This window comes from Equus quagga, chromosome 15, assembly GCF_021613505.1.
Source record: "Equus quagga isolate Etosha38 chromosome 15, UCLA_HA_Equagga_1.0, whole genome shotgun sequence".
NCBI lineage: Eukaryota > Metazoa > Chordata > Mammalia > Perissodactyla > Equidae > Equus > Equus quagga.
The window spans coordinates 32,597,126-32,617,168 of NC_060281.1; the positions used below are offsets into that span (position 1 = coordinate 32,597,126).

General features: G+C 45.4%; 2 protein-coding genes and 3 non-coding genes across 5 annotated transcripts; all 5 read left to right on the plus strand.

Annotated features, from left to right (window-relative positions):
- Nucleotides 1–1,644, plus strand: ATP6V1G2 (ATPase H+ transporting V1 subunit G2). Its single transcript, XM_046641347.1, has 3 exons — nucleotides 1–82; nucleotides 348–448; nucleotides 955–1,644. The coding sequence occupies exons 1-3, from the start codon at nucleotides 1–3 to the stop codon at nucleotides 1,126–1,128; spliced, it is 357 nt and encodes a 118-aa protein (XP_046497303.1). The 3' UTR covers nucleotides 1,129–1,644.
- A 2,157-nt stretch (nucleotides 1,645–3,801) lies between these two features.
- DDX39B (DExD-box helicase 39B) lies at nucleotides 3,802–14,653 on the plus strand. Its single transcript, XM_046638857.1, has 11 exons — nucleotides 3,802–3,955; nucleotides 5,213–5,554; nucleotides 6,357–6,484; nucleotides 6,783–6,875; nucleotides 9,143–9,326; nucleotides 10,374–10,492; nucleotides 12,519–12,650; nucleotides 13,451–13,560; nucleotides 13,661–13,805; nucleotides 13,948–14,095; nucleotides 14,433–14,653. Exons 2-11 carry the CDS (start codon nucleotides 5,344–5,346, stop codon nucleotides 14,447–14,449), a joined length of 1,287 nt encoding a protein of 428 aa, XP_046494813.1. The 5' UTR covers nucleotides 3,802–3,955; nucleotides 5,213–5,343; the 3' UTR covers nucleotides 14,450–14,653.
- Nucleotides 4,712–4,789, plus strand: LOC124227497 (small nucleolar RNA SNORD83). Its single transcript, XR_006885505.1, has one exon. It is a non-coding gene; the product is annotated as a small nucleolar RNA SNORD83 (small nucleolar RNA).
- LOC124227499 (small nucleolar RNA SNORD83) lies at nucleotides 6,554–6,623 on the plus strand. Its single transcript, XR_006885507.1, has one exon. It is a non-coding gene; the product is annotated as a small nucleolar RNA SNORD83 (small nucleolar RNA).
- Nucleotides 9,378–9,454, plus strand: LOC124227498 (small nucleolar RNA SNORD83). The gene has a single exon (XR_006885506.1). It is a non-coding gene; the product is annotated as a small nucleolar RNA SNORD83 (small nucleolar RNA).
- Nucleotides 14,654–20,043: the final 5,390 nt, after the last annotated feature.

Consider the following 20,043-nt stretch of genomic DNA (forward strand, 5'->3'; position numbering starts at 1 on the left):
ATGGCCAGTCAGTCCCAGGGTATCCAGCAGCTCCTGCAAGCTGAGAAGCGGGCGGCTGAGAAGGTGGCAGATGCCAGAAAGAGTGAGTCTCCTTTTCTCTCCCTTAGGAGTCTAGAAAGAAAATTGGGGGACAGCAAACATTTGAGTCCTTATGAAAACCCAAGGCTGGTGGGGAGAGAACTGGGGGCTGGAGTGGCTGATTAGGAGGGAAGACATGGGTGGGTGTTGGAATCTAGCACCTGGTTGGCTGAGAGAAGGCAGAATAACTTTCTGGAAAGGACTGACCCCTACTATCACATTTTGTGGAGGAGTCTACCCCTACCCCCTGTCCTTTCTTCTGCTTCCAGGGAAGGCCCGGCGTCTGAAGCAGGCAAAGGAGGAGGCACAGATGGAAGTGGAGCAGTACCGCAGAGAGCGAGAGCAGGAATTCCAGAGCAAGCAGCAGGCGGTGAGTTGTGGGGGAGTTGGCATGGGACCCCAGGTGCAAGTTGGTGAGTGCATCTGATGAGGTGTGTACCAGGGTGATTCTACAAGAAAACAAGGTGGTAAAGGGCTGAAGGGGACCCTGGCGGGGACCACAACCTGAGTCAAACTTTGTGATATGTCAGAGAGTCTGGGAGTTTTGAAGGACTTGTATAGATTGTGGGGGGAAGGGCCACAGTCTATGTAGAATATGATGATGTTTGGGGTGGAGGGCAGAGTTCTATGGTTATGGGTGGTGAGGTGGGGGGGATTGTACAGTCTGTTTTAGGATGAAGTCTCATGTCAGATTTTAGAGGAAAGGGGATTGTGTTGCTGTCTTGGGTGTCTGGATATTTCTGTGGGATGGGGGTGGTTTTGGAGAGGGCCTTTTTCCTAGCCTTGCTCCGGGATCTTTCCCTCCACATGCCTGGACCCTTCTTTCCCTGTTTCTGCTTTTTCCTTTCTCTCTTCCACCCCTTCCCCATCCCCCAGGCCATGGGCTCCCAGGGGAACCTGTCGGCTGAGGTGGAGCAGGCTACAAGGCGCCAGGTGCAAGGCATGCAGAGCTCACAGCAGAGAAACCGTGAACGTGTCCTGGCCCAGCTTCTTGGCATGGTCTGTGACGTGAGGGCCCAGGTCCACCCCAACTACCGGATTGCTGCCTAGGACCCATCGTAGGGCCTGACTCCTCCTGCCGGTTCCCTCCGTTAAAGAAATCCCCAAGTCAAAATCACCTCTCACCATCATCCTTCTCTCCTTTCCATTCCCTACAAATTCTAAGAGGTAGGATCCAATAATTCTCCTGTGAAATTTATGAATATCTTGCTCAGACCTGAATCTCCTTATTGTTCTTTAACCTTCACTGGGAACTTGTAAACTCTCAAGTCCCCCTCACCCAACCACTCTGTGAAATTTGTAGCATGGAGAAAGAAGTAGGGATGTGGAAAACAGCCTGACTTCAGAGCCTGGCAGTCTGGGGTACCTCTCCTGACCCTGCCACTTGCTGGCTGTGCAACCAGGACAAGCTACTTAACCTGTGGCCTCAGTGTCCTCCTCTACAAGACTGGAATAATAATAATAATACCTAGGGGTTGTTGCAATGATTAGGAATCATTCTTTAAAGAGCCTAGCATCGTGGGGCTTCCCCCGTGGCTGAGTGGTTAAGTTTGCGCACTATGCTTCGGCGGCCCAGGGTTTCACTAGTTCAAAGCCTGGGCGCGGACATTGCACCGCTTGTCAGGCCATGCTGAGGCGGCATGCCACATGTCACAACTAGAAGGACCCACAACTAAAAATACACAACTATGTACCTGGGGGGGGGGGCTTTGGGAGAAAAAAGGAAAAATAAAATCTTTAAAAAAATAAATAAAGAGCCTAGCATCGTTTCTGGCATGTGGTAGCTGTGATTCAATAAATGGCAACCCTGTGATATTATTCCCACTCCCTGCCCACCTGCCAAAACCTAAACACAGCTGTTTCCTCTCTTCTGTCCATGGCTCTCTAATTTTACTCATTCATTCTGTGACTAGTAATTCTCTGAAGAATTAGTTCTTCCCATCTCTCTTTTCCCAGAGACCTTATGATCCATGAAAAGATGAAACAGTGACCTCATTTAACCCCTCTACTGTGGTTCCAGGAAGATGTTGCATTTCTTAGCCTCTCTCTTAAGTGGTCTTTCTGTTTATTGGATTTCCCCTTTTCCTATTTCCCCAAAGACCCATCAGATGCTCACTGCTTCCTGAGATCTAAAGTGATGCTGTGTCCCCTCGAATGCATGGCTTTCCTTTCTACGTCTTCAACACCTTACTTTCCCTTTGTAACAATAAAAAAGTGTCAATAAAATAACTGTGGGCAAATCAATTGGTGTGTGGAAGCAGCTTCCTTTTGCTTCATCATTTCTCATTTTCAGTCACTCTCTTGTTCCTCGTTTACATATTCCCCAAACACCCAAAATGGCTGTCCTTTGAAACTCGGAGAAACAAAAGCAAATAGTACGTTATTATTTCTCTAAAATGGGAAACATATGTGGTTCCTTATTTGGGAAACTGAGGACTATAGTTGGCAACTGTAGAGAAAAGCTGGGATGTAGGGACAAGCACTCTTTGCCCCTTTGCTGTATTTTTCTTCATAGCACTTGACGTTACTTGACATGTTTATGTATTGTCTCCCCTGTTACATTATGTGATGACAGAGCTTTTCATTGCTGGGTCCCCAGATCCTAGGATAGCACTTGGCATAGGACAGGCAGTCGATATATATTGTTGAATAAATTGGTATTTGAGGTTGGAAAAACTACCCTTCTATGACATCATCCTTGGATCACTTATTTTTCTTGGCCGCAGAAGACAAGCCTGCTTCCCCAGGGACTTTAAACAATGAGGTAATCCGTAGCGTATTTATTAACCGGACTCTTTAAGTAGGGAGGCAGGATACAATAGAGAATACGAGGTGTTTACATCCTGGCTCCGTCACCTTACTAACTGTATTACTTTGGACATATTTCATTTCTCTGTGTGCTTGTCTATAGAATAGGAATAATGGTAACTACTCCTTAGTGTTAAATGGTTAAATGTGGGCAACAGGTAAAGGGCCAAACCTTTGCTGTCATCTTTGTTGAGCAGCAGGACATCATGTATGACTTCTGTAGTAAATCAAAGATGGGCGTATCAAATGTTTCATTCAGGAAAAAGATCCAGGCTGAACAATGGAGCTGTTGGGAGCAGGGCTAAGATCATTCTAGTTGAATTAACAATATTTATGGAATGTTGTATAACCTACAAGCCTTATCATTCAGCTTTAACACTTGGGGCAGAATTTAAACCCTGGTTCCCCACTCAGTGGATTCAGAACACCGGCCCGACTCGAAGCCCCTGCCCACTAGCCTGAGGGCCCCTGGGGCATCAGCCACATCGGCTAACGTTATTTTGGCAAATGCCGCCCACCGTCCCCACAGCAGGGGACAGGGTAGGGGCATGACCCCTAGCACGGCTCATTGCTTCTCCTCAGCTAGGGCCAGAGGTTCCGTAGCTCCAGGGCTGACGCCCCCAGGTCACCTTGACTACCGGACCAAGGACCCCGTGGGAACTCGCAGCCCCCTCGCCGCCCTTGCTTCTCGTGCGTCCACGGAGGGAGGGCCAGAGATAAGACCTGCGCAGCAAGACGCTAAACGAAGAGGTGAAGAGCGTGGAGAAGAGTACGACAAGAGGAAAAAGATGACAGTGTGAGGGCATGCTATGCCTTTTGTTACTGGCAATAGCGGAGGAGTTAGAAGTGGCTTTTGAAAAAAAAATTTCAGACAGGCATTTTCTAAAGGCAACCCCGGAGCGCGCGGGAACTATAGAACCGTAGAAGGTCCTCAGTCCTGTCCCTTGCGCCTGCGCGCTAGTGGCCTAGAAGGCGGGAGAGCGAGTATAGCGAAGCCGGGAACCGGAAGTGAAGGCAGATTCCCACTTTCGTTGCTGTTGCCGCCGCCATACGCGCTCTTCTTGCTCAGGTAAGCTTTGGCCTTCAGTACCATCCGCCTCCATCTGCGTTTCTCTGTGGCCATCCTGTCGCATGGACTCCTGATACCCCTTCCACAGGTTATGGTCTGGTCACTGGGGCCTAGTTGGGTCATTATTTCCATCGCTTGTACCCCTTTCGAGAGCAGAGAGCTCCTGGAGGAGGTAGGGAAGCTGAAGCCGTGGGGAACCCAATCCAAGATGGTGGCCCCGGCGCCATTGTGTTCCCTTTGCTCTCTGCTCCTTTGGTGGGCCCCTCATTTACCGGAGGCCCTAGTGACGATGAGAAGTGGCGCTAGGCGTTCTCTGGTCTTGGGCATTTGCAGAGGGCGGGGCTCTACTCACCTCTCATTTCTGGGTTCTTTCTCGGCCCGCGGTTGGAATTGGAGGAGCCTACTTCTGGGCCTAGTTGGAGCTTTCTCACCGCGACTTGCCTACGTTTATTTGGAGCGCTTTCCAAATGTTTACGGGGGTGTTTGTGTGTTTTTGGGAAAGATGTCTCATGAGGAGTAAGGCAACGGTGATGTGAGACCACCTGGCAAAGGTTCTGGTAAAGCCGGAGCGAGGATACTTCTATCTCAGTTTATTGCCTGCCTTCTTACTCGTTGTATGATGGAGAGATGAATACCCTTTTCTGACCGAGCCTTTTCTCACGTCTCCCCGCGCGATTAATTACACGGGGATTTCTTAAGCACCAGAAGGAGATTTCTGAGGAGTGGGAGGCTGAAGAACTGTGGGAGGTGATGGCAGCCATATGATGTTTTCATTTGGAGAAACGAGCGCTTTGCGCAATGATGACCTTAATCTATCACCCTTGACTGATGGCTGCTGAATTAGGGGTTGACACCTTGAGATTATAGGGAAAGCACAAGGTTTTCGAGGACTTTTCAGGACTTGTGTTCGTTTCGTTGTCTTCATTTTCCACTACCTTAAGTAATTAATCATATTTGCTTTTCGTTCTCTTTTCTTTTTCTCCTTCCTATTGTTAGTTTATAGATCAGGAATTTGTAAGCTGGTCTTCCTCTCCCAATTTTATTGTTTCTGGTACTCTTATCCTAATGTTGAGAACCTGTATCCTAACCACCTCCCCTGGGACCACTTTTGCTTTTGCGTTTCCTGTTTCTTTGTTACTTTTTTTTTCCTGGTAAAGGTTTCATAGTTAGGGGAAGTGGGAAGTGTGTGAGGATGGAAAAGTGGTGGTGAAGGCTCTGCTCATGACTGATAAGTCTTTTATCTTTTTTTTTTCGTAGCTCTTCTGTCAGAGACTTGTGTGTTTCTTTTCCACTACTGTTCCTCAAGCCCCACTCTCCTCCCTTGCTTTCACTTATTCTGCGTCAACCCATCCAGAGATCCCTCCCCTTCTCTCCCTGCCGGCCTAGTTATGGCAGAGAACGATGTGGACAATGAGCTCTTGGACTATGAAGATGATGAGGTGGAGACAGCAGCTGGGGGAGATGGAGCTGAGGCCCCTGCCAAGAAGGATGTCAAGGGCTCCTATGTCTCCATCCACAGCTCTGGCTTTCGTGACTTCCTGCTCAAGCCAGAGTTGCTCCGGGCCATTGTTGACTGTGGCTTTGAGCATCCTTCAGAAGGTAAATTTTTTTGTTGGGTGTAGAGTACTCATTAGATTGAGGAAATGAGAAATAGATGTGTTTATGGTTCCTCAGATATAAAGTTATATGTTTAGGATAGAATAGGAAATAAGGAAGTAGCAAAAACTATTTTAGCAGTAGAAGAGGTTTATACAGGTTGGTTTTTCATTCATGATAGCATGAAAGTGCTAGTGATCCAAAAGCACCGTAGAGTTCCACTGTTCATTCTTTTGACTGGGTTTTCTCCTTATCTACTTGTGTTTGTCACTTTGACTTCTAATTTTAAATTTCCATAGAGGGATTGGTTGGACCTTTAGTACCCCTCTATTGGGCCAGGCCAGCTCTGGTTTCTGGAAACTTTTATGGCTGGTTTAAACATGGCTGGCTTCTGGGTCAGGTACCAAGTGCTTTATTTTGTCCAGGGTTCCAGGGTTATGTGACGCAAAGCAAAGCAGCCTAAGTAGGAGAAATGGCCTGTGGCAGGCATTCAGTGTCATGATTGTTATAAATTAAGGAAAATGAAGACAGAGCCAGGAGCACCAAAGGTGAGCTATTGGCAGGTGCAAGAGAGTTTGTTAGCAGGAGTGGCGCACCTGGAGCTAGAAGAGGCTAAAGCTAGAAGGAACTAGGAGGATCTGATTTTGGGATGAATTTGCTTGAGGGAGCAGAGAGGTAGAAAGGGTCTGGAAGTTTACAAGAACCACTTAAGAATTGAGTCATGAGAAATGAGTGTGATGTGAAAAGGCTTGTGCAGTTAACTGGAGACTGGAGTCTAATTTATGTTTTTTTTCTCTACTTTTAGTCCAGCATGAGTGTATCCCTCAGGCCATTCTGGGAATGGATGTCCTATGCCAGGCCAAGTCAGGCATGGGAAAGACAGCAGTGTTTGTGCTGGCCACACTGCAACAGCTGGAACCAGTTACCGGGCAGGTACACGTGGGGAGAGTGCTGGGGAAAGCATTTTGGTTAGGAATTTTCGAGAAGAGTGTTTTTGTCACAGTTACATGATCCCTTCAGAACTGTGAGTGCTTGTCACTAAGATGACCTCTGTCACCCTTGACTGATAGCCATGTGGAATATTCTGTAATAATCATGGGGATAATGACTTAGATCTCAGAAGTAAAGTCGTTTGTGGTCTGCTGTTTATGGTGTGCTTTTACGACAACCACTTCCCCAGAGGGGATAGTGAATTGATATACTGTATGTTTCCATCTACTTGCCCCTCAAGGTGTCTGTGCTGGTGATGTGTCACACTCGGGAGTTGGCTTTTCAGATCAGCAAGGAGTATGAGCGCTTCTCTAAATACATGCCCAATGTCAAGGTAAGCCACCATAGAGACCTGGGAGAGTGAAGGTGTGGGTAGTCAGAGGCATCGGAGACTTGTAGATCAGCAGTCTTCACGTCCCACAGATGTTAAATACCTATATAGGAATCTCAGCTATATGTAACAGTAAGTTCCTGCAACCTTTGGTGTACAAGAGATTTACATTCCAGGGCTCATTTGGATATGCTTTATAACTTTGGAGATGCTTGCTATATTCTAATCTTGGAAAGGCTTTAGTTTGCCTTGGTTTCTAACACATTGTGTAAATATTCCTGTTTAAGGAGGAAACTGCATGATTGGGCTATGGAGGAGTCTTACCACGAGACCATCCTTGTGCTTGCTACTTCTTTTCAGTGTGCTTTGGTTGACAGTTTGAGAATTTTGGGGGGTGTGGCAAGAGAATGCTGGAAGCCCTAAAATAGCTTTAGTTTGGTGTGTGAATTTTGAGGATTCTTTAAAATGGCAGAAAATTGAAAGATATCTTGGGGCCACAATAGAGTTGGCTTGAGTTGTTTTCCATTTTTTAACCTCGATGTTTATGGGGTGGTTCCCAGATCAGTAGTTTCAGCATCATTTGGGAGCCTGGTGGAAATGCAGATTATATGGGTCTCACCCTACACTTACTAGTGTGAATATACATTCTCACACGATCTCCAGGTAATTGGAGTTTGAAGAGGCAGTGATGTATATACCTTCCTATCCTCTTGGCTAGGATGGGGTGAAGAACAGTACTCTTATTCGGATTGTTGTAGTTTTTCCTTCTATTGATCATTGTTTTATATTTTAAGGGAACTAGGAATGTTTGAGTCATAGCCCTAAACTGAAAATAACTTCTTAAAAACTGAAGTCATAATAGTAGTACTTGTGCATGGTAAAAATGCTTCAGTAATCTGGAAGGGATTGTAATGAAAAGATTAGTGTCTCTCATCTCTAATCCAGCTTCACAGAAGGTAATCACTTTTAACCTTTTTGGTTCTGATGAATCTGTGAAACCAAGTATTAGGCACTGTTTTCTCAATCAAGTTACAGGCCTTTTTGATTTCTTTTCAGGAAAGATTAGTTTGTTTATGCATTTTTTTCTCCTGCTATTTGAAAGTTATGTTAATTTTAATTGTTTAAATATGATCTGAATGCTATGTATATACGTATGTATCTATGTTACGTATACGTGTATTTTTACATTGTCAACCTCAATAGCATTTACTTTGTGTCTTTTCACTGAGTAGAGTTGATTAGTTGATTCTGAAAGTTGAAAACCAGGAAACAGTTTCTATTGTTGCACATGTATTGTTGAGCTCAGTAGCGAGCTAGGATTGCACTTCCTCTTCTGTAAGGTCCAACTCATCACCTTTGTGCCACTCATAAGAGAATGTTCTTGCTGACAAGATCAGACACAGATTGTCATCACGTATTCTTGTCTTTTGCTGAAAATTGTGTTATGGTGACTTGTTAAAAAGGCTGGACCAGTTCAACAGAATGTCCTACCTCTGGATTTGTCTGGTTACTCCCTTATGGTGATGTTTAGCTTGTTCGTTCTTCCCAGTGTTTCCTGTTAACTGAAATTTATATTTAAAAGCTTAACTGATTCAAGTTAAACATTTTTGGCAAGAATTCTTCATAGGCGATGCTGTCTACCTCCTGTTTTGTTGCAAACCTGGTTATCCCACAATTAATGATTTTAGATTTATGATAGAATTGGGGTCATGACAGTCTGATCCCTTGATTGATCTTTACTCCCTTGAAACTAGAAAGCAGTTTCTGGTGGTGTTTGTTATTGTACATAGGCCAGATCCTCAACAACTATTTCCCTAATGGTTTTAACACAAAGGAATACTTTGAGCGTGAATCAGTAATTTCCTAAGGTTTATGGAAAGGAGTTTAAAAGTCTGGGTTCAGTTAGGAAAACTTGATGTTCCATGAGCTTTTTGTGGTACTTGACACTCTGCTGATTCTTCCTGTCCTCATTCTTAGAGTGAAGCCTGACCTTAGAGTTGTGGGAAGGAGGATTGTTAGACTGAGTCAGAAGAACTAAATGCTAGTCCTGACTGGCCTGATTAGCCATGTAACTTTGAGCAAGTCACTTTTGTTTCTTAACATCAGTGTTTGAGGGGCATAGTAAGAATTTTAGATTAGGTGACCTCTAATGTTCCTTTTAGCTCTGAAATGTTAAGAATTGTTTTAGATCGAACTGAAAGGATGGGAACTGTGGGGGGATTGGAATCTTTCCCTTCTTATGACACACTCTTTTTTTCCTGGGTTGGCAGGTCGCAGTGTTTTTTGGTGGTCTGTCTATCAAGAAGGATGAAGAGGTGCTGAAGAAGAACTGCCCACATATTGTTGTGGGGACCCCTGGCCGCATCCTAGCCCTGGCTCGAAATAAGAGCCTCAACCTCAAACACATTAAACACTTTATCTTGGATGAATGTGATAAGATGCTTGAACAGCTCGGTGAGTGGCAGTGCTGGGACTGGGCTAGTGATCTAGGAGTTGCCCTTTGGAGCCAAATGATGTTTATTTGATACAGGAGCACTTTAGTGCCAGGACGACTCTTAATCTATCACCCATGACTGATGGCTCTGGCTTCCCTGGACGGTCTTTGTTATGCTTTTTAAGCAGCCGTGGTGATCAGTGAGAAGGATGTCTTGTTCCTCCTTTCTATGATAGATGTTACCACCCTTTCCTTTCTATACTGGGTGTTGTAGGGGAGGTATTAAGCTGAAGGAGGAGACAGTCTACCCTTCTTGCGTGCTCAGCACAGCATATATCATCAGAATTTATAGCTGAATAGATGGCTAGACTTAAGTTCCGCGATTATTGTGGAGAATGTTTGTGGGGGGTTTGTGTGGCATGGTATTGTAGTGTGCTAAGTGGAGTTAAGAAAGGAAAATTTTCTATAAAAAGTCAAATTTGGTAAATGAGAGAGTAGGGTGGGCGTATAGCCAGGGCCAAGTCATTCCAGATGATCTTTGGCTATTCTAGATGGTGAGCAATAAGCAGGGCTGCAGGTAGAGATGTCATATTTTCCTGACTGGATAGGAAAATGTGATCTAGGGGAAGCATGGAATGGGTTCTGACAGCTGGAATATAGTAGGTGTGAGATATTTGTAGACAGCTGGGGCTTGGGGAGAGGGGTAGGGAGAATGGGCTCGTAAAGCATTTTTCAAAGGTCTTGTGAGTCTGCAGTGGGCTTATCCATATTTCATAGTTATGGGCTTTGAGGTTTTGTCATCTTATTTCTTGCCTGGTTAAAATACACAGAACTGGCATCTAATCCCAAATGTTTATTCCAAATTAATTGCCCTTTCCATTGTGTTACTACTATCGATGTGATTTCATGGTGGTTGTGGAAAATAGATCTGAGGCAAATCTTTCTCTGAAATAACTCTTGCTTACCCATTTCCAGCAGTCTTCACCTCATTGAAGCCTCTCTGGTTTTTGTTCTTGTTTATGACACATTCTTCTTTTCTCCTATAATTTTTTCCCTTTACCTTGTAGACATGCGTCGGGATGTCCAGGAAATTTTTCGCATGACCCCCCATGAGAAGCAGGTCATGATGTTCAGTGCTACCTTGAGCAAAGAGATCCGTCCAGTCTGCCGCAAGTTCATGCAAGACGTAAATACCCTTCTACCTTCTCTCCCTCCACTCCCCGCCCGCTGCCTCCTCCCCTTCCGCGCCCTCTTCCTCCAGACTCCCTTGTCCTTCAAGCGCCAAGAAGGGGGCATGTGCCCACCTGGGAGTGATGACTCCTTGAAGAGACACATAGAGGCAGAGACAGCTAGTGTTAGGGTCTGCGCGGGCGCCAGGGAAACTCCGGAAGACTTGGTCGGGTTAACGTGAGAGCGGGTAGTGTTCGACTTTTTTTTTTGAACCACAGCATTTTTGAACCTCTTCTCCATTTTGGGGGAGGGCAGGATTTTCTGCCCTACTACCCATCTCCTACATACCCCCTACAGCCACGCACCCTCAAGGTGGCATCGAGCATTCAACTGGAGCCTTCTGCTCCCCAAAACTCAACCTCCCGGTGGCAGGAGAGCAAGAGAGGGACAGACAGATGGCAGGGCATGTCCAAAAGAAGAGCAAACAGCACAAATGAATCCGCTCCCTCCCCATGTCCAGGGGTGGGGGCCTTTGGCACCTCAATCCCCAGTCCCTTGCACCTTCCCACCCGTACCTCCTCGCACCCATCCGGAACCTCGGTTGATGTGAGCCGGCAGCAGAGAAGCACCGTGGCGCGGCGGGGGAAATGCAGACGGCACCCGGCGGTGGATGGCGGCAGCGGAGGCCGCGGGGAAACCTGCCCAGGAAGCTGAGGACCAAACCAGCCTCTTTTTCTGTTCCTGGTTTTTTTCCTGAACCCAAGGCGTGCTGTGCTCCCCATTTCCCCCCATATGTGTTGGGGGGAGGGGTGTCCTGAATGGGGTGGTAGATTTTTTTTCTTTTTTTAAACATTTTTTTAATACTCAGAGGAGAGGGATATGGGAAAGGTAAAGTGATGAGCTCCACTTGGATGTAACCAGGTGGGTGTTAGAGTTTGGGGCTAGGAGGGGCCTGTTGTACAAGCAGTGGAGTGTGTGCTTTCCCTCCCTGCTCTGCTCCTTCCCATGGGATGATAACTCTTTATCTGTAGCTGTATTTGGGGCTAGAATTAGATTTGAAGGCGGCCATGGAACTTCTCTTTGGAAAGCCTGCCTTTGCTAGCCTTCTGGGATTGGGCTTCTGGGTTTCTCCCATAACACACACATCCTTTCCTCAAATCTTGGACCCTGGGTCTTCATGTTAATTATGTGCCTCAAATTAGTGAAGAGTCCTAGGAGAATTGGGCTCTGGAGTTGAGTCTTGTGTCAATTTCTCTTTTTCATGCTACCTCCCTCCCCTTGAAGGGTTGTGCTTTTTTTTTTTTAAAGAGATGAATGCATATCTGCTGCTCTGAATTTGTTAGCACCACTTATTGATACAATCCCTGTAACACTATAGTTGGTTTGATTCTTAGCTCAGAGACCGGTCTCATCTAAAACTATTCTCTAGTGGTCCGAGGGCAAGTTGTTACTCATTTTGAGTAATTTTTGCTTTTCCATTCATGACATTTTGACCATGTCCACTGCAGCATTTTGATCTTAAAGACATCTACCCTCTTAACGTGGATATGCTTCTCTTAGTTGAGAGAGTACTCAAATGGAGCAGTCTTTGTCCTCTCTCCCATATTACCATCACTGGCTCTGATGGAGTTATTCTGACCTCGAGTCATCATTTTCCAGGGGTTTGGGTCATGTTCTCCCTTTGAGAACCATCTCCCAACTATTTTCTTTCCTCTGCCACCTCCATCTGAGGTGATGGCATATTGCCATTGGGAGGTTTCACTGCTCCTTTTCCTCCCTACAAAGTTACCTTCCCATGACTGTTTTCAGTTGGGCAATCTTAAAACTCGAGTGATTGGAAGGAAATTAAGTCTAATGTGGAAGAGACCACATTAGAATGTGGATATTTTTGGGGGTGGGATGGGGTTTTCAATCTTCTCTCTTCTCCCCATCTCCCCCCATGGGGTGTATTGGAGATCAACTTCCTCCACCCCCCCAAGGTTTAACCCCCCCACTCTGCCCTCCTCCCGTTCCCCACCCCCTTCCTCCCCCCTCCCCCCCAGCCAATGGAGATCTTCGTGGATGATGAGACGAAGCTGACGCTGCATGGGTTGCAGCAGTACTACGTGAAACTGAAGGACAACGAGAAGAACCGGAAGCTCTTTGACCTTCTGGATGTCCTTGAGTTCAACCAGGTCAGTTGTTCAAGGTCCAGTAGGGGAAGGAGCACTTCTCCAACTGTACAAGAAAACTGTATTAAGTACCCTTTTGTTGAGAAAACCACATGTGATTTGAGAGAATGGTGGAGAATTTCTCTTAAATGAGAATGTAAACATCTTTTTTGGGGTTCAGCATGAGCAAGTGGGAACTGCTTTTTTGTTTTATGGCTGATACAGACAGGTACTCAATAAATAAAAACTTCAGTGAGTAAATCTAAAAATACATAAAACTGTTGAAGAGTTTAAATAAGTTTGTAGAAGTCCCGAAATATCTTGGGCCTAATAGGTTCCTAAATTTGTTTGTTTCTTCTTCTGTCACTCACTGAGAAGAAGCCTTCTGCCACTGTACATGTTGTGTGGTTTGTTTGCACTAAAAACTACTTTTTAGAATTAGGGTAGGTGGTTGTGTTTGATATTTTGATAAACAGGAATATTGGTAATGGTATTTCTAGACCTTGGTTCCAGTTTTTACCATTTTTTTATAAGGTAGCCTCATCTTTGTCCCCTAACATGTCTGGTAATTTTGGCTACTGTTCTGTTTACCTTCTGTGTAACAAGTCTGCTGAGGAAAAAGCAGAGCCGAGAGAGAGAGGCTAAGTTATATTTAGAACAGAAGAGGAAAATGTGTGATGGGGACTAAGAGGGACTAAGGAATTCTTTTAGAAGAGTGTAATCACTGAAAACTACTCTCTCGCACAAAATCTCTCTCACACACCCGTGGACCCACATCCTCCCTTCACACACACACACACCCCCCCACGCGCGCACACACACAGGTGGTGATCTTTGTGAAGTCTGTGCAGCGTTGCATTGCCCTGGCCCAGCTCTTGGTGGAGCAGAACTTCCCAGCCATTGCCATCCACCGAGGGATGCCCCAGGAGGAGAGGTGAGTCAGAGATGGGGAAGATGTTTTGTGTCCTTGGGAGGAAAAGAGGCCCTTGAGAAAAGGAAATCTCAACATTTTTCTAATTTCCTTTCTCATGAAGGCTTTCTCGGTATCAGCAGTTTAAAGATTTTCAGCGACGAATTCTTGTGGCTACCAACCTATTCGGCCGAGGCATGGACATCGAGCGGGTGAACATTGCCTTTAACTACGACATGCCTGAGGATTCTGACACCTATCTGCATCGGGTAAGCCCCACACCGAGAAGGACATCCCAGTGTCCTCTCCCACTCCCTTATTTTCTGTATCTTTTCATACCTTCCATCTTCATCCCTCCTTTTGGGTATCTTCCCTATTTGGAGTTTTCCATTTCTATCGTCTGTCTTCCAGGTGGCCAGAGCAGGCCGGTTTGGCACCAAAGGCTTGGCCATCACGTTTGTGTCAGATGAGAATGATGCCAAGATACTCAATGATGTGCAGGATCGCTTTGAGGTCAATATTAGTGAGCTGCCTGATGAGATAGACATCTCCTCCTACAGTGAGTATTGATCTCGTGAAACTGGCTTCCCCAACTCTTTAGATTCCCTTTGTGCTTTAGTGTGTTTTATCTTAAATCCTATTACATACTCAAAGCCTCTGCTGCATAATGGGTGCTTGATAAGTTCATGTCCTCCTGGTCTTGATGCCCTGTTGGGATGTTTAATTGACCTCAGTAGGGGTCTCTTCTCTTGTCACATTATTGTCCTCCACCCCTAAGTCTCTCCTCTGAACCCACACACTGCACAGACATCTGCATGTATGGGTGTGTGTGTTTCTGCCAACCTGGCTTTTTCTTTTCCATGTCTTATTCTAACTGTGCCATGTTTCCTCTTCAGTTGAACAGACGCGGTAGAGGACTTACCCACCCATTCTGGAATGTGACAGCTATCCCTCTTCGGGAGACGACACCAGGTGTGGGGGTGAAGGAGACACTACTGCCACCTGCCCCTGACAACCCCCAACCCCCACCCCATGGCTTCCCTCTTTTGCATCACCACCACTCCTAAACTCCCATTTCCTGATTTGTCAGAACTTTTTTTAACAAAACTAAAAAACATATGCGTCTGTGGTGTCTGTAAACGCTCCGTCCCTTTATTGAATTTGGGGTGAGGTTATTTTATGGTATGATCAGTGTATATTCCTGAAAGGACTGCTGTGGGGCAGAGGTCAATGGGAGGGGGTCAAAGTAGGGGATGTGACTAAAGAGATTGCAGAGACCATGGCTTTCCACTTTTTTCCAATTTCTGACCCTTTGTAGAGGTGTCTTCCATTTTTCTGAGTGGCCTGGGAGAGGCTGGGATGTTTCTGATTGAGGAGCTCAGGGGGCTCGTGTGCAGTATTTCCATTGTTGGAAGGTGAAGTGGGAACTGGTGGAAAGCTTAGCCGTCTCCTCTCAGGCTCTCTATGTGTCTTCTCATCTCTTCCTTCAGCTTCTGGGTCTTGAGCACCAGGGCGTGGGCTTCCCAGGCCCCTTGTTACCCTTCCAGTAGGCCTGGGACAGCTCCAGCTGCTGCTCCAGCAATTCCTCAGCTTGGGCCAGCTCAGCTGAGAGGGTGGGGCTGGGGATCCTGGGTGAGGCGGGGCATTGGGGAGGCAACTTCATCAGCCAGGACAGGGGGTTTAGGCTCGTTGGAAGTCAGGAATTAGGCCTCTCTCGTATCGATGCCATTTAAGGTCGTCTGTACTGCTCAGCCAAGGTAGCTTCCTATCTTACGTTGAGATCGCTGGCCCGGGGCTATAACTGGCCTCCTTGTACAAGGATATGGGGTCATGGGAAGGAGAAGAGTGGCTGTCTCTATCCCCTAAGAAATAATTAACTCTTAGATGAGGGGAAATTCCTGTTCAAGGACTTAATGGACTGTGCAGGTATAGAAGGGTGGTGGGAGAGGGAGCCTTGAGGTCCATGACATGTGAAGCAGGGAGCGGTCTCAGCTGCGCAACAGCCACCAGAAACTGGCTCCCTCTGGTCCTTCGCCTCGCTTCAGTGCCTGCCCCTGCCCCTGGCCCACTCTGTTAGCCCAGTGTCCCTCCCAACCTGGCCCCAGACAGTCCGGGAACTTGTCCTGCTACTGATGTGCGAATATTCTGCCAGTTTAGGCCGAACCTGCTTTAGAACACTGGTGCCTGGCCTACCACGTGTCTTGTGTCTGTTTTTCTTAGCACTATGTCTTTTCTCACTTAGTTCTCTGTTCTCCAGGGTAGGAATTACTTTACTGGTTTGCAGATGAGGGAACTGGCTCAGAGGGTTTCATTCAGCAAGTATCTGTTGGGGTCCACTCCGGGCCAGATGTGCTCAAGGCTCCACAACTGGTTGGTGGAAAAGCCTGGAGGATTCAGGCCAAGGTCTGCCTGACTTGAAACCTCATACCTATTGACCTGACTCAAGTATTGATTTCCCCTTTACTTGCCTTTTTTCTTTTTGCTGGTCCAGGATGACTTTTTTTCCTTGTTGATGTTGTGCATTGCAAGGTTTGTTGTCTGTGGTAGGTCTAGGTACTGTCATATCACTTGGACCCGTGGCTCCTGACAGAGCATGACACTGGTACACGTTTCAAGCTTTGGTTAACTAGTGAGCCCTCCGTTGAAATCTGCACTAGAACAAAAGTCCACACACTCTGCGTATGTGAGTCTTGTGTATGCGTGGTGGAATTCCTGCAGTGTGTTCTGCAGTGTAGTCTTGTGGGTGGAGGGCACAGCCACATCCTTGTGGGCAGAGGTGGCTCAGAAGGGAGTGGATCAGTTTTGATCATCTGGGAAAAGGTAGATCTGAGGCAGAAAGACATGCCTCAGAAGGCAAGATTACCGGGGAGTGAACAGCTGCCAACAGCTTACTATCTTTGGGACATTACTCTTAATTCAGAGGGAAGATGGCCTCTGCTGTGGCATAGGGGTCCAGGAAACAAGGAGGAAGCCCTTTGTAGAGGTCAGTGGTTCTCAAACTTGGGGGGCTGGAGAGCTCTAGATGAGGCCAACCACGTTCCTCATTAGCTGGTGTGTTCCTACTCTTAAGTGGAAAATGAACCAAGAACACCTGTAAGATTTTAGAAGTGAGAAGCTTTCCTTCATGTCTCTTAGTGATAGAGTTTTGTATGATTCATATTTAAGCTATAAGGTATGCGGGCTTAAAGTCTTAATGATTGGAACATAAGAGTTGTTAAACTTGTATGTAAACTAGTGTTGTTGAAGATAAGTGAAACTATCCAATATAGGGTTAAAACAACTCGCAAGCAACTAACATTGAAGCTAAAACAACCCCATTTATAAATTAAAAGCAAGATTAGCAGCTGTTAAGAAAATAAAACAAATGAAACTTTTGTAAGACAATGATGCACGAATAACAAAGTATCCTTTCTGAAAACTAGATATTTCATATCCGTTTCGACTGTAGGTTATGTACTTCAAAATAGGCTAACCTCCAGTAATTCACAGTAGGTAATTCTAAGCTATAAGTTAAAAGCGAGTCTGGATTTTGGCTTTGTTCATCTGTGAGAAATGAAGAAAGGGCTAGTATTTGGGTAAATTCAAAGGTCTTGGAGGAGCTGTGGATCTCACACGGAGATGAAGGAATGAAGATAAATATATGTAAACCAGTTACCTAGTTTTTAGGTTGTTACATGTAATTTTGTTATTCCTGAGTGTCTAATAATTTTTTTTCCCCTTTTTGATATAAGGGCTTTATTTATGCCTTATAGAGTCTTAATCAAATGAGAGTTCTGGCCTGGGCTCTACAGGAGGGGCCTCTGTTCAGCCAGGGACAAGCAGAGGATTATTGGAAGCATCATCCACAAAGCCAAGGGGCTGCAGAGCTCCCTGAGGCTAGTGCGCTAATGGCACCTTCAATATCGCATCCTACCTAGGGGATTGGCAGGACTAGGGTCACTGACACGAATCATTGTACCCTTCATGTGAAACTCTTGTGGAGATGGGGATTTAGGAATATTGAAGTCCACCCATTACATTAATGTGAGAGCTTGCTAGGTGTTAGAGACTCTGCTGGGTATTTTTTGTTACTGTCATAGGTGACCTTCATGGTAACCTTTCAAAATTACCATCCATCACCAGACACGTGTGCAAATCACCCCTTTCGCTCTCCTCCATCTCCCCTTCCTCTCTGGTAACTAATCCAATCTCTGTCTCTATGGGTTGGTTTGCTGTTGTTTTGTCTTCTATTTATGAGTGAGATCATTTGGTATTTGACTTTCTTCTGATGTATTTCACTTAGCATAATACCCTCAAGGTCCATCGATGTTGTCACAAATGACAAGATTTCATCTGTTTTTTTCCCCAAGGCCGAGTAGTTCCATTGTGAATATATACCACATATTCCTTATCCATTTGTCCCTTGATGGGTACCTAGGTTGCTTCTAAGTCTTCGCTATTGTTATTAATGCTGCAGTGAACACAGGGGTGCATGTATCTTTACACATTCGTGTTTTCATGTTCTTTGGATAAATACCCAGCGGTGGAGTAGCTGGATCATATGGTAGTTATAGTCTTAATTTTTTGAGGAATCTCCATACTGTTTTCCATAGTGGCTGCACCAGTTTGCCACCAACAGTGTTTGAGAGTTCCATTTTCTCTGTATCCTCTCCAACACTTATTTTTGTCTTGTTAATTATAGCTGTTCTGATGGGCATGAGGTGATATCTTATTGTGGATTTTATTTGCATTTCCCTAAAATTAGTGTTTTTAAACATCTTTTCATATGCCTGTTGGCCATCTGTATATCTTCTTTTATTAACCGCTTATCAGATATATGGTTGCAATTATCTTCCAGTTATTAGGTTGTCTTTTCGTTTTGTTGATGGTTTCCTTTGCTGTGTGGAAGATTTTTAGTTTGATGTATTCCCATTTGTTTATTTTCTCTATTGTTTCCCTTGCCCAGTCAGACATGGTACTTGAAAATATGCTACCAAGACCATACTGCGTTTGTTTTCTTCTAGAATTTTTAGAGTTTCCGGTCTTACATTCAAGTTTTTAATCCATTTTGAGTTACTTTTTGTGTATGGTGTTAGATAATGGTCTACTTTCATTCTTTTGTGTGTGGTTGTCCTGTTTTCCCAACACCATTTATTGAAAAGACTTTCCTTCCTTTTTTTTTTTTTTTTTTTTTACTGAGGAAGATTTGCCCTGAGGTAACATCTGTTGCTAATCTTATTTCTTTGTTGCTTGAGGAAGATTACCCCTGAGCTAACATCTGCCCCAGTCTTCCTCTATTTTGTATGTGGGTCACCTCCACACCATGGCTGATGAGTGGTGTACGGCCGTGCCTGGCATCTGAACCCTCGAACCCCGGCCACTGAAGCAGAGAGTGCTGAACTTAACCACTGTGCCATGGGGTTGGCCCCGAGACTTTCCTTTATTTTATGTTCTTGGTTACCTTGTCAAAAATTAGCTGTCCATATATGTGTGGTTTTATTTCTGGGCTCTTGATTCTCTTCCATTGATCCGTGTGTCTGTCTTTTTGCTGGTGCCATGCTGTTTTGATTGCTATAGCTTTGTAATATGTTTTGAAGTCAGGGGTTGTGCTGCCTCCAGCTGGGTTCTTTTTTATCAGGATTACTTTACCTATTTGGGGTCTTTTGTTGTTGCATTACATTTTAGAATTCTTTGTTCTATTTCTGTGAAGAATATCATTGGAGGGGGCTGGCCCGGTGGCTGAGTGGTTAAGTTCGCGTGCTCCGCGTCATCGGCCCAGGGCTTCGCCTGTTCAGATCCTGGGTGTGGACATGGCACAGCTCATAGCTCATTAGGCCATGTTGAGGTGGCGTCCCGCAAACCACAACTAGAAGGACCCACAACTAAAATATACAACTATGTACTGGGGGGAGTTTGGGGAGAAAAAGCAGAAAAAAAAAAGGAAAATTGACAACAGTTGTTAGCTCAGGTGCCAATCTTTAAAAGAAAAAAAAAATCGGGCTGGCCCTGTGGCCGAGTGGTTAAGTTTGTGCACTCCGCAGCAGGTGGCCCAGTGTTTCATTGATTTGAATCCTGGGCACGGACATGGCACTGCTCATCAAACCATGCTGAGGCAGTGTACCACATGCCACAACCAGAAGGATCCACAATGAAGAATATACAACTATGTACCCGGGGGGCTTTGGGGAGAAAAAGGAAAAAAATAAAATCTTAAAAAAAAAAAATCATTGGAACTTTGATAGGTATTGCATTGAATCTGTAGATTGCTTTAGAAGGCCCTGAGCTAACATCTGTTGCCAGTCGTCCTCTTTTTGCTTGAGGAAAATTGTCACTGAGGTAAGATCTGTGCCAATCTTTCTCTGTTTTATGTGGAATGCTGCCACAGTGTGGCCTGACAAGCAGTGCTGCGTCTGTGCCTGGGATCTGAACCTGTGAACCTTGGGCTGCAAAAGTGGAGCATGTGAACCCAACCACTGCACTACTGGGCTGGCCCTGGAAGTATGGACATTTTAACTATGTTAATTCCTC